Genomic DNA, 20,616 nt, shown 5'->3' on the forward strand with positions numbered 1-20,616 from the left:
AACCACTGAAAACCCTAAAAATTAAACCCTATAGACTATTAATTTGGACTATGAACATGAATGACAAAGCTAACCATGAATAAAACTTCACCTCTTTTTATATTTGACACAATTGTATGGAACATCTTGAAATTGGGTAAAACTGGTAAAGGCACAGCATTTATAGAAAGCAAAGAAAAAAAAATATGTTCATCATACAGGACAAATTTGGGAAAGGTGCATTTCTGAACAATGTTGGTGACCCAAATGCAGGTATAAAACTAAATTATGAACAAGCAACAACCCCAGTACACACTTTATTACAACACAGATTCTATTTAATAATCAAGGCAAAAGACATTTACAAACATTATATGGACGAGGGGTAAGGGGAGAGAAACATGAAAGAAAAAAAAAGTTCCTATAAAAACAAATCTAGCTAACTGACAATTTACAACATTATAGCAGTGGGAAAGTTGTTTGTGTTTCGAATGAGCAGGCAAATAATTTGTCAAAAAGCTGAACTGACTTTAGCACACAGCTACTTCCAAATAAAAGTAGAAAATAAAACAAGAGCTGTTGGGAATTAAGAGTGAGTATATCATATTTTACAGAACTGCAGTGTCCCCGGAGTCCAGCGCTCTGCGATGCGGGACGCTGTGGGATGAGTCCACGTTGCTCCTGACGTCTCTCCTCCTCCTCTTGCGTTCAGCTGAAAGGTGTCAAAACGAAGGTGGCAGTTTGTTTTGGGGCACAGAACCCAGAAACACACACAGCTGTTTTCCCCTCTACATCTACACACGCTCAGACTGTCCCAGACATACACAGGCATGCAAACGATAAGTCAATTTAATAACAGCATCAGACTAAGGGGCATTTTTTTCAAACTGATTATAGTAATTATAAAGGGCAATACTTAAAAGTGATTTAGTTTCACATTAGCACAGAATTAGGTACAATGGCACATTAACTGCAGTCAGGGAGAACAATGACTACGTTCACATGCACCCTCAAATGTGAATGCAAAGAGATTTAGGCCGTATTGCAATGAAATGTATGCATTTTAAGCTAATAACTAATAATAAATGTGGTGCAAGTCGATTTGAAATGGCAATATAGGCATTTAATGTTAAAATACTTCGACCTAAGTGCACATGTGCATTTTTGGGGTCCTGATGGAAATGTTGATAAACGTTAAATAATGCAGTAGGGCTGCCCGACAAAAGATTTTTTTTTGGTTAACTAGCATCATTCATTGGACCGATGATGAGGTTCAGGCTTTACGCTTATAAGCGGAGGACAAAATCCAGCGGGAACTGGAAGGCCGTCTGCAGTCCTACTTCACCAAACTAATCTACACGGTGCTTTAGACTGCGATGGAAACGCAAACAGCAACTGGTCTGAAGAAAAAAAAAAAAAAAAGTTTCCTGGAACAAATTGCTCCGGGTAATTTCAGTGGAAGCGGGGCTTATATCGATCACAAAACCACTTCTAATTTAAATTTTTTTTTATTGAGTTTTAAACATCATATGAAAGCTAAATAAGCTATGGCAGAGCTACAATATTTTATTTGAAAATCTGGACTCTGTGGGTGCAAGAACAATCTAAATATTGAGAAAAATCACCTTTATAGTCCAAATGAAGTCCTAAGCAATGTGTTAGTGGGAGTCCTATAACGCCGTATATTGATAGTCAAAAACTTGGAAAATTGAGGCCATTTTAGGCATATCACAAAAAAAAAGGATACCAAAGAACTGACGAGTATGAGAGTTAATTTGTACACTACAATTCTTATTGAATAATCAGAAAAATGAAAATTGTAAGTAAACTGGAGTGGTTACTTGGAGTCTTACTGCAATTAAGTCCTTACTCAGATTATTGGAAATCACCACATTACTGGTGTACATGTAAACGTAGTCAGTGATCATAACTGGAAATGCTAAAACCACACAAGCCCCTGGAATCAACAGTGTGAAGAGATGACACAAAAGCATAGACATCGGCATGCACAACTATGAAACATGTAATCAACACCACAACTGAGCAAATACTTCATTTTCACTGATTACTTAAGTCAATAGCAACTATTATTCTTCCATCAAAAATATAAACCATATGAGGATATAGATGCACAATAACTCACATCAAAACTGGAATTCATAAGAGTTAACCAGTTGGCAAAATGTGTATTAAAGTCATATGAAAATATAAGGCTTTTAGTCCCACCGAGACAAATCAAATGACAAACTCAGACAAATCAGCATCTGTATTGTCAAAAGCAGATCTGAAAGGACATTACAATGAAAAAGAAAATACAGGTTTGGAACAAGATGAGGATTAAACAATTATACTTTTGAATATGATTGAAAACAAGAATAAACTTCAGTTGAATTGCATAAGCTAGACCTAGAAGTTAGACATATGCAATTTGTATTTTATAACGCCTGCATAGTGATACTGATTTGACATATTGGCTGATTGGTTTGTCTCATTGGGTGTAAAACATGACCTCTTATGGCTTAAAACAAGGTTAACTCATGTTTTTTTTATGCTTGTTGCACAAAATCAAGTTTACAGGTAAATCAATTCTATAAGCATAAGTGATCCAGATCATTAGCGCTCATTCAGACTTCATATCTATATCTGATCAAATATCTTTCATATCTAAAAAAGGAGTAAAAATAAAAAAAAACTTAGTTGCCAAAAGAATTTATCAATCATTGAAATAATGACTCATGGTCATATACATATGGCTAACTACTACATATTTAACCTCTGATTCATACTATCATCCAATCATTTAAGATTCTTTAAAGCAGTTAACGAGCCAAATATAAATACACGAAATTAACCGAATTCTGTATTTTTGCTACACCAGAAAAAAATCTTATTTCCCCCACAGAGAACAGTTTGTGAAGCACAAAATATACAGTGTCCACTGTACCTCTGAGAATAAGCATCACATTTGATTACTCAACGTAAAAAAAGCTTTTTATTTTTAAGATGCAATGATCATTAATATTTTTTTACCTTTGAGTTTATGCATAATTTGACCTAGAAACTAAGTTTGTATAGTTGAGATGATCACAAAAAAGGAAGACTACCGCAAATAAACGACAAGCTTGATTCTAGTGATTCGGTGGACACTGGAGTTACAGTAAACAGGGTTGGACAAATAATTCAGCAACTAATTCTGCTTTTTTTTGAACTTCTATTAGTCACAAGAAAAATTGACATGAAAAAAATCATACTGAAGATGTGATTAAAAACATTAGCCTGTCTTACTATAGTCACATTCTCAGCCATTTCTACTACAGAAATGTCATTAATATAAAATTTTACTTTAACTAGACATTAACACATGGAAATTCTCGCACTGAATTAAGGATAAATCACAGTTTAGTTTGTGTTTGTAGTGACAATTATTAGTACAACCTGTTAACTACCACAAAAACAAATTCTTATAAAAAGCACAATACTGAACAGAGGAAAGGAGTGGGATTAAACCGTTCAGAAAATACCATATCAAAACCATTACTTGAGAAAAACCTACACAAATAACCTGGGAGAATCTTTTCCACAGATAAACTCCATACAAATGGGCACTACAGCCAAATATCCCAATAAATCTCCATGTAACAAGGATCAACGCATGGAGCACATGCAGTGCATAATCTTTACTCAATCTCATCTGATCTAAAACTGGCCTTTAATGCCGGGTTCAGATTACACAATATTTTACTCAGTTACATTGCGGTCACTGTGTCAAGATAACGCCATTTTGACTCTTATACTCGTGTCGTGCAAAAGAAATCGGTCAGACTAGACGCTCTCATGACGACATGCGTGATTTCATTGAGAAGGCGGAATTATTGAATGATTTCTGGAAACAAGACCATAAACAATGACTATCGAATCGGTGAATAAACACCTTTTTTACAAGACGTAAAATAACTTTGATGTCCCGAACGAGTGAGTGTGTCATGCTATACATATTTTTATCTGTGTGCTATTTTGAGCCATAACTTGTTAAAACTTTAAGGGTGAACAAAAAAAAAAAAAAAAAGTTTGCCTCTTTAAATGCAAATAAGCTGTTGCTACCGCCCCCTTTCCAGAAGAGGACAAGGCTTCAAGAGCTCATGTTAGCAGCTGAGATTACCTCATGTACACATGCACTGAAAAACTTACTGTTCACCCATACGCTCAACCCGGAGTCAGACAATAATGAGACGTTTCTGAATGGTTAGTGGATGAATTTATGTAGCTGATGTGGAGTTACTATCATTAAGTTATTGATTAGCATACGGTGTCATAATCTATAAATCGCTCGTGTAAATGGTTGCAAAACCCTTCAGAGCCAGAGATATCTGCTGTATGAAGGTAGAAACAGGTATAGTTTAATTAAAGTTATAACTTAGGTTGTGATTTTGCTTTTATGACATGCTATTGCATTTGTATTAAGTACTGTATTTCAATAAACATGAAAAGACAGATGAGGCAGCTTGAGCAGACTTACAAATGCACTCTCTTCCTCTTCTCAACATTTTGTTGCATGTTCCCAAGTGCTGATTTTGTATCGCGATGCCCATAGCCATTCACCCTACATCAAATGGATCGCGCCAAAATCGGATTGATATCGTGTAGTCTGAACCCAGCATAAGAGAAGCAGCATGTATTAAGTGTAAGAATCAAGAAAGACTCAATTCTGCCACTAATGGCATTGTAACTAAATAGTCTTTCCCTGATTAGTGTTGCTAGCAATCATAGATTGTACATTAAGTTAACAGTTGATAATACAGAGGAAAACAAACAAAAACTAAACAAATTATTTGGCAATTTCATTTTTTCCTTTCAGCTAGAAGGCCAGAACCAATTTGGAAATTTTTCTTGTCAAAATTACATGAAACAACTGACAAATGTAGTTGGGCTCAAGTTTATGCATTTACAATGATTACAACCTATATTGACTAAAAAAAAATCAGACTTAAGTTGCAGTTTTAGTTTCATAATTTTGTCTATGGACAGTTATGATACCGTCTCTATGCATCAAATCAAATGTATGTGATGTCACTCACAATGGATCACACATGATTTTATGGTGTCCCAAGCATTTACATACAGAACAAATTTAGCCTGGAGGAAACATTCACAGGGCTATGAAGCAACAGGCCACAAGTGAGACAGTGACAGTTATGTGTCTCAGTCAGAAGTTTAAGACCAGTGAGGACATGCTGCATTAAATTAAATACTGACTGTGAAAATATTTATTAAATACCTGTTGCATATTAAAATCAAAACAAAAACAATTACAAACATGAGTGTTTACCGATAGAATAAAATAAAAGTTAAACGTAAAAATTAATTATAGCAGTTCTTCACCATTCATAAAAATCACACTGAAAGAGATATTATGAAAAACCTACTTTGTATTATTTGCCCAATAGGGAAGCACTCTGACATTGCAGATCAGTAGTTTTATTCTACAGTTAAAACAAATGAGTCAAGTGTAAATGGTGAAGAACTGCTATCTGACGTATCTAAGAGGGTGTAACATTAACAAACATGGAAAATAAATGAAAAACGAATTGATGTCAACTGAGAAAAATGTCAAATTCAAATAAGAAATGAAATTAAGATGGAAAAAAACGTACTAAAAACCTGCAAATATGACTTTAAAACTTGCAGAAATACTAGCAGGATGCACAAAGTGACGTCTGAAATAACCTTCACAGTGAAAGACATTTAACTTGTTCTGACATAAGACATTCAGAATGTTTTGTCTGAAATTTATACTGTACAGATGTTCAAGACTAAATAAAGCACAACATGACAATTTGATACGGCCTAGACCAGGCATGCACAACTCAACCTGACATAAGACTACAGTAAACGCATTTAAGTGCCGAAGCAGATCAATTTGACTCCATTCATTTGTTTGTTTTTCACATCATTCAGGTCAATGAGGAACTAAACACTAGAAAAACTTCTGTCAATATCAAATCTGCCTACAGGAATGTCAATGCACAACCTGAGAAACATGATTTCGCTCATTCACTGAAATCAGTAAATGTTTCAATGTGGGACACAAACATTCATTTTCTCTCATCCAACTACAACCAATTTCTCTTCACATTTATGATTACAGGTGGAATTTATATTTCATAATTGCAACCCTAAAGACATGCAATACAGCATGAATTTCAATTTTTGTGCACACAATTAGTCACAGTGTGAGAGGCTCTGTTTGACCTCATATAAAGTTACAATTACATAAACAAAACTGGCATAGTCTTATAACTTGCAGCATATCTCAATAAGCTAAAATGGACAGTTACTTAAGTGCAATAGCTTATGAAAGGCATTGTTTTTTAACATTTCAATACACATAAAATCCCTCCAAAAACAAACTGGATCATGCGCAACACAATTAGCTTTTTTCTATAACAGTGCCGGACAGTTTATAGTTGCTGGAGCTGATATTGCACATTAAATGGCTTCAAGACCCGGTACACAAATTTAAAGGATCAGAGTACTCAGATCATGCTACATACATAAAATAAAAGAGAAAAAAAAATAGATTAGACGTAGGGAAAATGACAGTACTTGTGGTCACATTGTAGGTTTAATGACTCACCTGTTCTGATCACCTACCTGTGATATCCCAACCTCTGCAGGATAAGATGCAAGCACATCTCAATCCTGAAGGAAAAGGGGAAAAAGACAAAAGACAGACAGACAAACAAACAGTATACACACCTTCCTTTTGAACTAACGATGGCGGTACTCCCGCTCACGTTCTCTGTCTCTTTCGCGGTCACGGTCTCGCTCGCGATGGCGGTCTCTCTCGCGGCTACGTTCCCGGTAATAGTCCTCGTGCCGATCTCGGCTGCGAGACTTGTGCCTACGGTTCTTCTCACGAGAACGACTGTGGTCCCTCTCCCTGGACCTTTCCCGCCTGCTGTAAAAATAATCAAAGAGAATGAATATAATTGTTGCAAATGAAATGCACGCAATAATTTAAAAAACTTTCAACAAGAACAAAAAAACAGGAAGGACTGCATATTATCCATCTGGATTTGACTGAACAAACATGAAAAAAACTTGGTAGGTCAACTTTTGCTCATCCAAAATTCATCCAACGACGTATCCAGTCATTGATATCAAACTTTTGAAAAATCCTTTTTAAACAACTCAGTTTATATAAAAAAATACCTGTGCACATATGAACTAGACCGTAGGCTCTGATATTATTGGTAAATTTTACCAGGCTTGCACAACTTTCAGAACTGAACTGAGAACGCCTATTCAATTCTATTTGGTTCCCATCCTTACGGTTTTTACCTGGCCTCATGGTGTTGGTTACATCAGCAAAACATGGTCTAACACACACATCAAAAGAAAGCTCATGCAAAAAATATGAATTATCATTCACACCAAACACAAAAATACCATGCAGATCCACAAGATCTTTACCTCGACACAGATCCATAGGATTTGGATTCAATTCCATGCAAGCAATCCTGCAGTGAGCTGATGAGAACCTTACAGCGATCATCAGCGGAAACCTTCGACTGCTTGATCAGAGAGATGGCCGTCACAAGAGTCTCTATAGCACTGCCGTAATCAGCTGCAAAATAGATTTTTTTTTTAATGCCATGTTCATGGTGAGAACATGAATAACTAAACACATTGAGACATTTAGCATTTATACTAGACAATTCTAAAATACATTCAGGATATATTAAATAGTCATTTCTGAATAGAAACATTGACTATTTACAATAAAGCTACACTGTGTAACTTTGTTAGTTTATTCTTAGCTAAAAACGCTTAGTTCTTTCAAAAATATATGTGCTCATTAATGTATATTTACTTCTTTCAAGTAATAAAGTATTCTCGTAAGTTTATAATATGCCATTGAAAATACATACGGGTGAGGGGTTCGAATGCCGGTTGCCATGTTGCCCCTCCATCTTGAAAGTACATTAGCCAAAGAGGGACATACCCATAAATTCAAGCTTCGCCTTTCGCGTTTTAACACTCGATGGCACTCATGGACGAGGTCGAACTGGAAGCCATGTTAATCTTGGACTAAATCGGCCACCGTAGGAGTTAAAACGAAATCAGAATGGAGAGGAACAGAAACTAATATTCACTGGGTGGTCATATACCTTTACACCGCTAGATGGGGGAAAATATCACACAGTGTAGCTTTAAAAAGTGCAGTCCAGTATGTTCAACAGTTATTGGAATTTGACAAAAGGTGGCATGATGACAAAGAAGGTCTGGAACTGCCTCTACTACAAAAGAAGCCTTCTTATAACTAGAATTTATTTCAAATAACTTGGAAACAATTGAATTACCACTATACAAACCAATCATGTTCGCACCTGCGCTCGCATCCGACACAGCCCTCGAGATCGCGCTGCTGGAAATGGCTCGGTTACGATTCATGATCTCCTCAAACTCTGCTTCGCTCAGAGGAGTGCGAGACGCATCCATGTCCCTAAAAGAGAAAAAGCAGTTGCATTAAGATACGCAAACTAAAAGCATAAGTCATAATAAAGCAAAATGCACCGGGGACCAATTTCACACAAAGTGCAGCAGTGCTGTTAATGCTGAATCATATTGCATCACGTTAAATTAGCAATGCACCAAAATCTCGCCAAGAAAATATATTCAGCCGAAACGGTGAGAAAAACGGTTTTGGCTGAAACCAAACATTTTTTTGGAGGGCCAAAATAATAGTTTTGTAATTGTGTAAGCATCTAGTTTGTGAACACAAAATGGAAAAAGTGTGGGGATGCATTTTACCATGACCAAAAATATTGTAGCAATATTTAAATAAAAAGAAATAAAAAGAAAATTGCAGAAGAACTTTACTAGGACTCATTCATCACCTGAGAACACGAGACCCTGAACAGCATAAAGTTCAATTAGTCACTTTATATTTGGATTTCGTTTTCTGTTTCGGTGCATCACTAGTAGAAAAATCACTGCAGAAATGCCGCACACTCAACACTCAAGCCTGAAACGAAGGTCCCATTTAGGGATCCTGGTCTCAGCGGACGGTTACATCACTAACCCTTGATCACTTGTATTGTGCAAGTGCTGGCCAGAGTTTTTCACATCAACCAACCCCTCGTTTATCCAGGGCTCAAAGCCACATATTACAGGGGGTCTGAAGTTACTGAAGAAAGGCCAGAAAGGAAATTCAGGGTCAGTTTGAAGCTATACATTTCACCTTTTCTTTTTTTACCATTATTGCCCAATTCTGGAGTTAATATATAGTAGGGCTGCACGATTAATTAAAATTTTTTTTTTGGAATATGGCTTTGCGAGATGATCAAAACTCAAAAGCGGAGATTGTTAAAAACATGCACTGCATGCTTCAGTGCGGATAGGCAGTGTTTTTACATGAGCAGCTTTACATAATATTTAGTAATTATAACTATAACAATAATAAGAATTATACATTTTTATTATTTAGTAATTATAACTATAACAATAATAAGAATATATATATTTTTATTATTATGACAATCCCAAAATGTCTAGCTAAATTGTGTAGCCCTACAAGCACAACAAACCTGCTGGTTTAAAGGGTTAATTCACCCAAAAATTTAATTGATGTCATTAATGACTCACCCTAATGTCATCCAAACCCATAAGACCTCCGTTCATCTTCAAAACACAGTTTAAGATATTTTATATTTAGTAAAGCGTATGCAAGTTGTATGCACACTATACTGTCCATGTCCAGAAAGGGAATAAAAACATCATTAAAGTAGTCCATATGTGTCATCAGTCAGTTACCTGTCTGGACAGTATAGTGTGCATACACTTGCATACACTTTACTAAATATAAAATATCTTAAACTGTGTTCCGAAGAGGAACGGAGGTCTTGCAGGTGTGGAACGGTGGAAACGGATTAGGGTGAGTCATTAATGACATCAATTTCATTTTTGGGTGAACTAACCCTTAAAAAAAAAAAATCAAAACACCCAAAATAAAAAAATCCCTAATTCAAAAATTTTCAATAAATTAAAATTGTGCAGCCCTAGTCTAACAAACGGGACAATTAAGTTTTCACAGGTATGGCCTGAGATCTCGTTACAGAGTGAGAATTACAGGTCAGTGAAGGTGAGGTGTTCATTACCTGCCACCAGGGCCGTAGTCTCTGTCATAGGGAGGAGGGCGGCCGTAGGGGTCGCCGGGGGGAGGGCCCCTGCCATCGGACGGAGGCATGTTGTTGTTTCCAGGTGGAGGGAAAAAGGCTGGATTGACATGAGGAGCCGGTGGCGGACCTCCAGGTGGGGGTCCCTGCATGTGAGGTGGAGGTGCGAGGCCAAGCGGTGGTCCTAAGGGCCCAGGGGGACGGGGTGGGAAGGGTCCAGGAGGAGGTGGACCTTGTTGAGGTGGAGGGGGACCTGGGGGAGGCCCGTATCCTGGTGGGGGCGGGCCAGGAGGCATCGGACCCATTGGAGGTTGACCAAACTGACCAGGAAAAAGGACAGGTGGAGGAGGGCGGTCTCCTCTGTGAGGAGGTCCTCCGAGAGGCGGCGGCAGACCTTGTCCAGGTGGAGGGGGGCCAGGGGGTCCTGGAGGCCCAGGCGGGCCAGAGGGAGGGCGTGGTGGTCCTTGCATACCTGCAAGAGGATTGACAATTTGCATTTCGATAAAAGACTGTGGAAGAAAAGTAGAGCAGGGATTCCCAAACCATTTTCTCAACCCAAAATATTTTCTTGGAAGTACCCCTGAGATTTTAAGTTAATATTTCAATGATGTACCAGTAAAATTACATGCAGCTGAAGTTTTTTTGATCTTATTTAAAAAATGTTTACAGCTACAGTTTTACGTCTCTGTCGCCCTCTCTGTTTGAACCCTGAAATTTCAGTTATTTGCAGTTATCCTTTACGTGGGTTGTGCTTCGGCTTCTCAGCGCAAAAGAATCTAATGCTGTGAGGTGTGTGTGGGTTTGTCTATCAATGCACCAGTTGTCACTGATGGTTGTCGTTTTTAACTTTCTGGATTACAAGCCGAAATCAAAAGTTTAAATACATTCCAGATGCTGTAAGAAGAGGCCACAAACGATCCACCACCTGCAGCATCTACACAAATTGATTTCGGATCATTTTTAAACCAAAAAGTTAGACTGCAGCTATAACTTTTTATTAATTTTGCTTTATTTTGACAGATGATTATTTTAATGATTGATTTTCTGCTGTCATATGGTCAATTATTAACATTTCATAAACTTTCAAACCCCTTGTAGTTCTCTCACAAATCTCAGTTTAGGACCTTGATTTTGAGATTGGTACCTGGAAAGTGTGGCGGAGGTCCACCAGGTCCAACAGGTCCAGGGAAGCGGTCTCCACCAGGGCCAGGTTGGCCCGGAAAGCGTCCACGACCCCTGCCGAGAGGAAAGCCACTGCGACCTCCTCCTGGAGGTCCAGCCTTCCCCTCTCCGGACATCTGTCCTGACTGTGTGCCTGGGTGGCCAAAAATAGATTTTCCAACAGTTTCAGCACACACACACAATAGTGAGCCGACCAAACCATGTACAGTCAATAAATTTGTGTAAATGGAAAAGGTTGAATCATCTGCGAATTACTTTTTCGGGACTGCATCTCAAACTGGCTGAGTGACTGTTTGTTGCAAGGAGTGACAATTGGGTTTTGTCCATGCAGCTCCCGTTTAGAGAGCAGATCCATCAGCTTCCTGGACGAGGAATCTGAACCCACGCAGACCAGCGCAAACCTGTTGAGCACAGAGCGGATGAGTAGCTGTCATGGAGAAAATATTCTCTTTGCAAGAAATCACTTGAGTAAGAGCTCCAATTTCCAAAGCTTAGAGTTTATTGATGAGACGACAAAGAGAAAAGGCAGAGACATTTTATACTATTTTTGATTTTGAATAATGTCCTCATTTAAAGCTATTTGCCCCCATCTTCAGACATCCTACCCAAAAACATACACCTGGGTACTTTCAAACTCTTTTTAATTAGCTCATCCCGTTATCAAATCTTCTAGCTACTCCCTACTAGTGGCATGGTCTGTTTTGAAACATTTATCACATGCTGAAGGACAAAGAAGTGATTACTATTATGCAGGTGCAAGTTCAGCTAAGGCGAGACCTCGAGTCTCATTGTGCAATCTTTGTTACCCATATACTGAAGGCCAAAAGAAGAGCTTAATAATGTTATGCAGGTGCAAGTTCAGCTAACAAAGAGACATACTGTGTAAATCACAGAGGATGTTCATCCATTCTGCAAATATATATGAAGAGTCTAAAAAACATCCTATTAATCACTCCAAACCACTGTTTCAAAAAGATAGAGGACAACCAGTGTGTTGTTAATAACTACAAAAGCAGTTGGAAGCCAAAACAGTATGTACACTAATAAATCTATGCGAGAGTGTTGACTTACCCCTTTGACTGGCCATTTGCTCTGTTCTCAAAAAACTTTATCTCTAGCACATCATTGATGCCTATGGAGCGAATAGCATCTGTCAAATCTTCATCAGTGGTCCACTGTAAAGACAAAAGCACAACATTACAATCTGAAAACTATTATCAGAAAATAATATTATTATTAGGGGTGCACAAGTTTTTCAGTCTGGTTCTCACTGCACAGTGTGAGCCATTAAATAGAACTATAAAAAATGAATTAATTACAAATAGCATTACTGCACTATTTAATTAGTTTTTTTAATTAATAAACAATACATTTGTTAAAAAAAAAAAAATTTATAGTTAAGAAAATACAATGATATATATATAAATAATCTTTTTATATGAATTTAACATTTATCAAACCTAAAATCCGCATCTTTTATGTTGGCGGGTTGGCAGGAAGTATATGCACTATCGGTTTAAGCACTGCTGAGTGAAGCTCATCAGTGAATGTCAAAGTTTTGCGTTTTTCTCTGAAACCGGCAGATTTATTATGCATTCAGTTCAAGTGGAAATCTTATACAGTTTTCCAGTTAGTCGATCTAAAACAATGATTGTGCATGAACAGCTGTCAGCCATGTTGGTGAGCAAATAAATGGTCTAAACATACACTGCCTTCAAGTGTTATCTGAATTATCACAAATACTAGTTTCCTAGTTAATAAATTGTATATGAACGCCCTCCCGAGTCGAAATTTAAATGGGATGAGCTCGTAATCATGGCGTCAGAAGTTGAAATTTTCCGATAGCATGTGAAGGTGGCATTATTTATGAAGCGCATCTTTTTATTTTGGTCGTGGATGTGCACCACTTATGTGGACCCATGAATATTATTTTTATATACATTGAGTAGTGGCCAAAAGTGAGGACCAGAGGCGATATTGTTTGATAATTAAACCATGATAGAATATACTGGTTTCCACAAATATATGAAGCAGCACAATTGTTTTTAACATCGATAAGAAATGTTTTTTTGAGACTCAAATTATCATAGAATGATTTCTGAAGGATCATGTGACACTGAAGACTGGAGTAATGATGATACATTCAGCTTTGATCACAGGAATAAATTACATTTCATAACTTATTCAAATAGAAAACATTCCTCTTAAATTTTAATAATAAAAAATACAAATAATGCCAAACTTTTGACCACTTGTACATATTATAAAATACAAAACACTTATTGTCTCTAATTCAGCACGTCTGTTTACATGCCAATAACCAAGAAACGCGTATTAAACACGTTAGACGCTTAATTTTCACTTTTCTAATATTTTCTCCATTTTTATTGAAAATAAATGCCTTTCCGATCTGATATGTGTGGGAAAAGGTTGACAAAGTTCAGCAAAAGGCGGATTTGAACCAACCGATAGATTTACGTCTAAACGTGATGGCATGCGTCTTACCCCTACACCATAGCCATGGTACATAACTCAGTGATTTCTGTAATTTTGTCTGGCCGAAGTTGTCTCGCTGTTTAGTGAACGGTGGTATACTTGTATTTAATGTAAATATGGCATTAACGTTACTCCAGTAAAAAAATTATCTGAGAGAGGACCCACCCACTTTTTATTTGCTCCGACACCCATGTAGATATTTTGTTAGTAAAGAGGTACGAGACTAACCCATGTGAGGTTTCCTATGTACAGAGCGATTCTTTTGCCAGTGTAGGTGTAGACGACATTTGGCGGTGCTCCTTTGGAGCCCTCATTGCCTCCAGGTGCAGGCAGGTTATCCAGGTAATCTCGGTCCTCGGGAGCGTCCCCGTTGTTGGCAGATGGCGAGATGACATCATCATACAGGTCAATCTGCTCATGGACAGGATAATCTGATTCCTGTTTAAGGGAATGACAAATGAGCAGTTGACAAATAAGCAATTAAATATAAATATTTTTGTAAAACACATCATATAATGTGAAGTCTGATGTTTGAGAAATATGAGGGGTCACTAACGGAAATCTTTCACTGTTTTGTGAATTTTTTACTGGATGTGCCCCATGATGTGACTTGTTTTTAAGTAACTTGCCTGGTTAAATAAACGTTTAAAAAAAAAAAAGTGACATAGCAACAATTAAGAACATAGGGGAATCATACCAAATGACAACAGCTATTAACACTTTAATAGTGGTTCTAAAATAGTTAAATATTTGAACAATTCTGAAACAAAACCATACAATGGGCTTCACAGTAACAAACTTGAATGGTGTCCTTTAACTAATTAAACTTGTCAGTGGAACTGCCCAATTTCAAATCAAGATATGGATACCAGATGACATGTTTTAGGGACAAAATGCTTTTAGAAATATGGATTTAAAAAAAAAATGTAATTTACTAAAATAGACACTTGTAAAATAATGCATGATGTATGTATTAACAATTTGTATGCATTTCTTTTTAATTTATAAAAGCTTTAATTTATTTAATCATGCTCTCAATTTTGTGATTTTTATATGGACAACAATAATTTCCATATAAGAAATAAATGTGTAACCATTTACTTTTAAATTGACAATCCTAATGATATTCATTTTTAATTTGTGACTGTGAAAATTACATGACACGTCAACACAACACATTTCAGAAAAATGTTACATGGTAATAATGGTTAAAAATTTAGTTGAGTTTAAAAAAAAACAACCCTGATGTGACCTACATTGTAAGAAATAAAGCATAATTTACAGTATTGCAGATATCAATAAACAGAAAAGAAATTTAAATAAAAAATAAGTTATTAAATAAAAACAATAATCTAAATATGGTCCCTTTGTGAAAACATTAAACATCTTTTAAAACACATAATGAGTCAACCATAAAGCAAATAAATAAATCTTGTGATCAATCTTGATTCCTTAAAATTTGAAATCCTGCTTCCGAAACCAATGCATTTTATTAAAATGTCACGTCTGTGGGAAAATAAAACTTTCTACAGGTTACCTGCTCAACTTAAGACTGTTTGACACTGCGTGAACACGTCTGATGTCACATTTATTAAATTATAACTATTAATCTGTTCTGCCCACTTGACGCGTTACTGTGCCTCGCGCTAGGCCTGCAGTAGTTGCACGAGATCACAAACAATGAACGCACGCGAAGCATAGAGTTCGTCTCGCACCACAAACAAGCATTGCAAATGCAAATACTAACACAGAACAGAAATTATTTTGGTAGATAACTACTTATAAGATACACCTATTTTAACCTCTATATTAGCGTATACACAAACGCGGCTCGATAGCTAGATGCTATAGTTAGCAGACGGCCTAATTCCCCAGAGAGAGAGATGCATGTTCTTATGGGTCTATCTTTAATCAGTACGTGCAACACATAAGCTATTTATTATTAAGCTAATGTAGATGTTTAAAGTAAACCCAACCTGATTAAATTCTTCTTCTACATCAGCGTAAATATCGATGTGGTCAACACCGTCCGCCATTTTCTGTTTCCCTCCTCCTCCTCCTCTGTGCTCTAACTGCGCGAGAAGAACAGACGCCTATACGTGAAGTCAGAAACTCCCCCCACTAAACGACTCATGTCTGATGAGCGATACACAATTTCAAAATAAAAGGCCGGGTGAATGTCGTTCTCTTAACCCTAATGGTCTTTTGCTGTTGCTATTCACTTTCATGTCTGTGTAGTTGTGGTCCTTAGTGTATACATTTACCATTAGTCATTTAAAAATTAATTGATTATATTCCCTTTAAATGTTGTTCATCTGCCCTTTCCCAGTCAAACCATTATTGAAACGTTTTTTTAAATCATTATTTTATACCAGTGAGTTAATGAGATACAATTATGATATTACATTAAAAAGCATTCTGACAAAAGTAATATATTGTATTTTACATTAAAAAACATTCTAACAAAAATATATTGTATTTTATAGTTTTTACTAGAATAATTTTACTATAATATACTATAGTATTTTTATTTATTTTTTTAATTCTCGAACAAGTCAGAATATCGATATATAAACTAACAATTCTGACTTTTTTTCTCGCAATACTGATTTTCTCCCCTCAGACTCGTAAGCACGGAACAGCGAAGGGAAAAAGTCAGAATAGTAAACTAAAAAGTCACTCACACTAAACATTTGATGGGACTCTTAATTTGAAATTTCGTCTGAAAACGTGTTCTTGTTGTAGACGAAATCAAAAGAGCGCTATATACAGAGGCTTTTTTCCCCATAGAAGAGCATATAGATATATTGTGCTTAATGGCAGTTCGATACAGTAATTCAGTTCTGTTCATAAATGTGCTTATATCATAGAAGCCAATACGAATAAACACTTTCCTCTCTGTGTACTATGTTTAAGAGGATGGCTGAATTTGGTCCAGATTCGGGGGGACGGGTGAAGGTAGGTGAAGCTAATGCTGATACCATTTGTGTTTATTTACAATAACAGGTGATTTGTGTATTTATTTACCATAATGGCTTTATTCTCAGGGAGTGACTATCGTGAAACCCATCGTGTTTGGAAACGTTGCACGATATTTTGGCAAGAAAAGAGAAGACGATGGTCACACACATCAGTGGACAGTTTACGTGAAGCCCTACAGAAATGAGGTTGACACTTAACGTTATATCTATTTGTAGGCATTTCAGGTGCTGTATATGAATGGTAAACTTCATTAACAAAGTGTTTTTTCTTTATTTTCCTCTTAATATTCCTAGGATATGTCTGCCTATGTCAAAAAAATACAGTTCAAACTGCACGAAAGTTATGGGAATCCTTTAAGAGGTGTGCTATTCAGTTGATCTTACAGTATTATAATACAAAATCAATATTTCATGTCTTAATTAACATGCATAGCTGATCAAACACTCTTATTTTCATTCAGTGGTTACAAAGCCTCCGTATGAGATTACAGAGACTGGATGGGGAGAGTTTGAGATCATCATAAAGATCTTCTTCATCGATCCAAATGAGAGACCGGTAAACGGCATTATATGGCTTTTTTCTCTATGTGTACGTTAGTGCAGGGATTTTTCCACGGACCCCCAAATATGATCATCTTCATGATGGGACGCCCTTCCTAAACTATGAAAAGGATCCCCATTAATACTGTGAATAATTAATATTTTAAAAATGTGTAGGCCTAATATGTGCTAACAAAGTAAATAAGATCTATTTTGATTTCATGAGGACTTTAATACATAAGTACATACAATTTTTAATTTTGATTTAAATTAATTATTGAATTAAACCTTTTTTTTATTATTTGATTGTTTTTATTTCAATCACAAAAAAAATCAGTTTTATATATTTTAATCAATTTTTTAAATAAAATAAGTACATACAATTAAGTTTTATTTAAATAAACAATTGAATAAAATATTTAATTAACATTTTATTATTGTATTTATTATTATTCAAATATATTTACTTATTTTAATCAATCAAATCAAATCATTATTTATTTATTTTTGCACATATTTAAATAAAATAATATTATTTAAATAAAAATAGTTTTATTTAAATACAATTTAATTTACTTAATAAGTAAGTAAATCTAATTTTTTAATTTGATTTAAATAATTGAATAAAATAATGTTATTCAATGATTTAAATACATTTTTATTTATTATTTTAATCAATGTTTTTATTTAAATCAAATTGTATTTACTTATTTTAATCAATCAAATCTATATTTATTTTTTGCATATATTTAAATCAACTAAATATTTTTTATTTAAATTAAATTGTATTTACTTTATTTTAATCAATCATATCTACATTTTTAAAATGTTTATTTATTTTAATCTAACTTTATTTACTTTTTAGTTCATTAGTTAATCTTATTTTTATTATTAATATAAGTTGTCCTTGTTACAGTGTAATTATACAATTAAGTACTACATGTACTTACTATATATTTAGGGTTAGGGTTGGTTTAGGGTTAGTTGCATGTATCCATGCATAAATGTAGTTACTTACTATAGTAACTACATTTAAAATGTGTAACAGGGACACTGTAAAATGTACACAGTTTTTCTTTAAACATTTCTACGGACCCCCTGTCACTCCCTTATGCCCCCCTGCATTAGTGTACCTTTGGATTAATGAAAAGAAAAAGCAAAGGTTTGATGTTGTGGTGTTTCTGTCTTCAGGTCACCCTGTATCATCTGCTGAAGCTGTTCCAGTCAGACTCCAGTGCCATGCCAAAGAAGACTGTTGTGTCCGAGTTCTACGATGAGATGGTGCGAATGTGATCAGAACAGCACAGCATGACATTATAGTATGGATACAATCATAAAGCCTAAAATGTGTTTTTGCAGATCTTTCAAGATCCCACAGCCATGATGCAGCAGCTTCTGAACACCACCAGACAGCTGACGTTAGGTGCTTACAAACACGAGACTGAGTGTGAGTGCTTCACTTACCTTTACAGCTCCGCCATGTGGATGTGTGAACATCCTGAACATACTGTAAATTAGACGGCATACCTTATGTAAATAAAATGACAGCACTTCAAACTAAACATTCAGCGTTCCGTGTTGCAGTCGCAGAGCTGGAAATACGAACGCGAGAAAAAGTGGAAGCGGCAAAGAAGAAGACCAGCCTGGAGATCACCGAGCTGAAGGAGCGACTGAAAGCCTCCAGAGAAAACATCAACTTCCTGAAGGGAGAGATCCGCAGACTGGAGGAGGACGACCAGATGAAAGAGCACTGAGGACGAAGCACTCGTCAGCCTTCAGCGCTGTGGGCTTTCGTGGGACTGATCGATTCAGTTTTCTGCTTCAGTTTGACAGTATGTCTAGTAATGAACAGCTGTTGTTGTATTTTCTTGTCCAGTTAAATGTGTGGCAATACATGATCTTTGTAGTTCTCACTGACTTTTTTTGTATGAATAAATTTTTTTACAGATAAATAATATATTCTCAATTATATTTCAATAGTGCATTTTAAAAATGAACATTGTTTAAAGCAGCTGAAAAGAACCTCATCTGCATCCGAATTACATACTTGAACTTCTCTACTATATAGTAAGCAAACAGCAGTATGTGACGAAAGAAATATGACCAAATCTTACGGTCTATGGTCCAAAATGCACAGTACTGTTAAAAGTGTAAAAAGTTAATGGATGAGCTACTACTTCTGAAGTGTGCATACGATGGACACTTAAGTATCCCATGAGGCCACGGGAGAGGATTTGTGAATGGAAGTAAAGCAACAAAACTGATGCCGATTGGTCACGTGATCATGGCGAATACAGGGACTATGTGAAAACTCATATAGGGAAGTATGAGTTTTCAGAGGCAGCCCATAATAAGATGTTTAAAAGAGGGAGGAAAAGGGTAACACTTTATGGGTGCACTGCACTATGCATTAATTCACGCTTAACTAATGCACAGTTAATGTATGACTCATGAAGAACTACACCATTTATTAATGATTACTGAATCAGCAACTAATGAACATTATATATGATTAATAGATTAAATAATCATTAAATTGTTATTAGTTAAATGTGTCAATGTGTTAATAACATAATAATAACATTATATTAACTAATAGTGTAAATTAATGGCTCAAAGCCATGCATTTCAACCTCCAGTTGTCCGCTTAAATCAGTAGCTAACGATTTGCAAAGGTATCATTATGTTATGATTTTATTTGTTGAGGCACATGACTGTTAACTAATGCAAAATTCATTCAAAACAACATTACTTAACAATTAGTTAACAGTCATGTGCCTCAACAAGTAAAGTCATAACATAATGATATCTGTGCAAATCGTTAGCTAATGATTAATTAAAGCAGACAACTGGAAGTTGAAGTACATAGCTTTGACCATTATGGTAAATCATATATGAATTTACATTATTAGTTAATATAATGTTATTAGGGAATTAATACATGATGACATTTCAGTAATAACAATTCATATATTATTTAATCTATTAATCATACATATTCTTCATTTGTTAATGATGCAGTAATTATCAATAACGAGGCATACATTGACTCACGATTATCTGTGCATGAATTACTGGATATTAGTGCACTGGTATTGTAAAGTGTTACCAAAAAAACTTTTAAATGCTTGTACTTCCACTAGAGGCTGCTAAAGCACGACCATACAGCAAAGGACAACCACTTTTTAAAGTATTCTGAGATTTGACCACCACATTAATACAATAAGTTGATTATATTAAGGGTAAAATATTCTGGAGAA

General features: G+C 35.7%; 2 protein-coding genes across 3 annotated transcripts; one reads left to right on the forward strand and one right to left on the reverse strand.

The window, feature by feature from the left end:
* Window positions 1-292: 292 nt before the first annotated feature.
* On the reverse strand, window positions 293-15,945 carry cpsf6 (cleavage and polyadenylation specific factor 6). Of its 2 annotated transcripts, XM_067428409.1 has the most exons (11): window positions 15,812-15,945; window positions 14,064-14,273; window positions 12,411-12,514; window positions 11,595-11,740; window positions 11,302-11,472; window positions 10,140-10,629; window positions 9,065-9,169; window positions 8,355-8,485; window positions 7,453-7,606; window positions 6,736-6,937; window positions 293-691 (listed from the first exon to the last, which is right to left on the reverse strand). In XM_067428409.1, exons 1-10 carry the CDS (start codon window positions 15,869-15,871, stop codon window positions 6,748-6,750), a joined length of 1,761 nt encoding a protein of 586 aa, XP_067284510.1. In that variant the 5' UTR covers window positions 15,872-15,945; the 3' UTR covers window positions 293-691; window positions 6,736-6,747. The 2 variants fall into 2 exon arrangements, with proteins under 2 accessions (XP_067284510.1, XP_067284512.1); XM_067428411.1 differs by lacking the exon at window positions 9,065-9,169 and having other exon boundaries at window positions 8,370-8,485.
* A 620-nt stretch (window positions 15,946-16,565) lies between these two features.
* On the forward strand, window positions 16,566-19,311 carry yeats4 (YEATS domain containing 4). The gene is made up of 7 exons (XM_067427259.1): window positions 16,566-16,793; window positions 16,883-17,002; window positions 17,111-17,177; window positions 17,278-17,372; window positions 18,548-18,637; window positions 18,716-18,803; window positions 18,941-19,311. Exons 1-7 carry the CDS (start codon window positions 16,743-16,745, stop codon window positions 19,108-19,110), a joined length of 681 nt encoding a protein of 226 aa, XP_067283360.1. The 5' UTR covers window positions 16,566-16,742; the 3' UTR covers window positions 19,111-19,311.
* Window positions 19,312-20,616: the final 1,305 nt, after the last annotated feature.

The sequence above is a fragment of the Pseudorasbora parva genome, chromosome 20, assembly GCF_024679245.1.
Source record: "Pseudorasbora parva isolate DD20220531a chromosome 20, ASM2467924v1, whole genome shotgun sequence".
In the NCBI taxonomy this organism is placed as follows: Eukaryota; Metazoa; Chordata; class Actinopteri; order Cypriniformes; family Gobionidae; genus Pseudorasbora; species Pseudorasbora parva.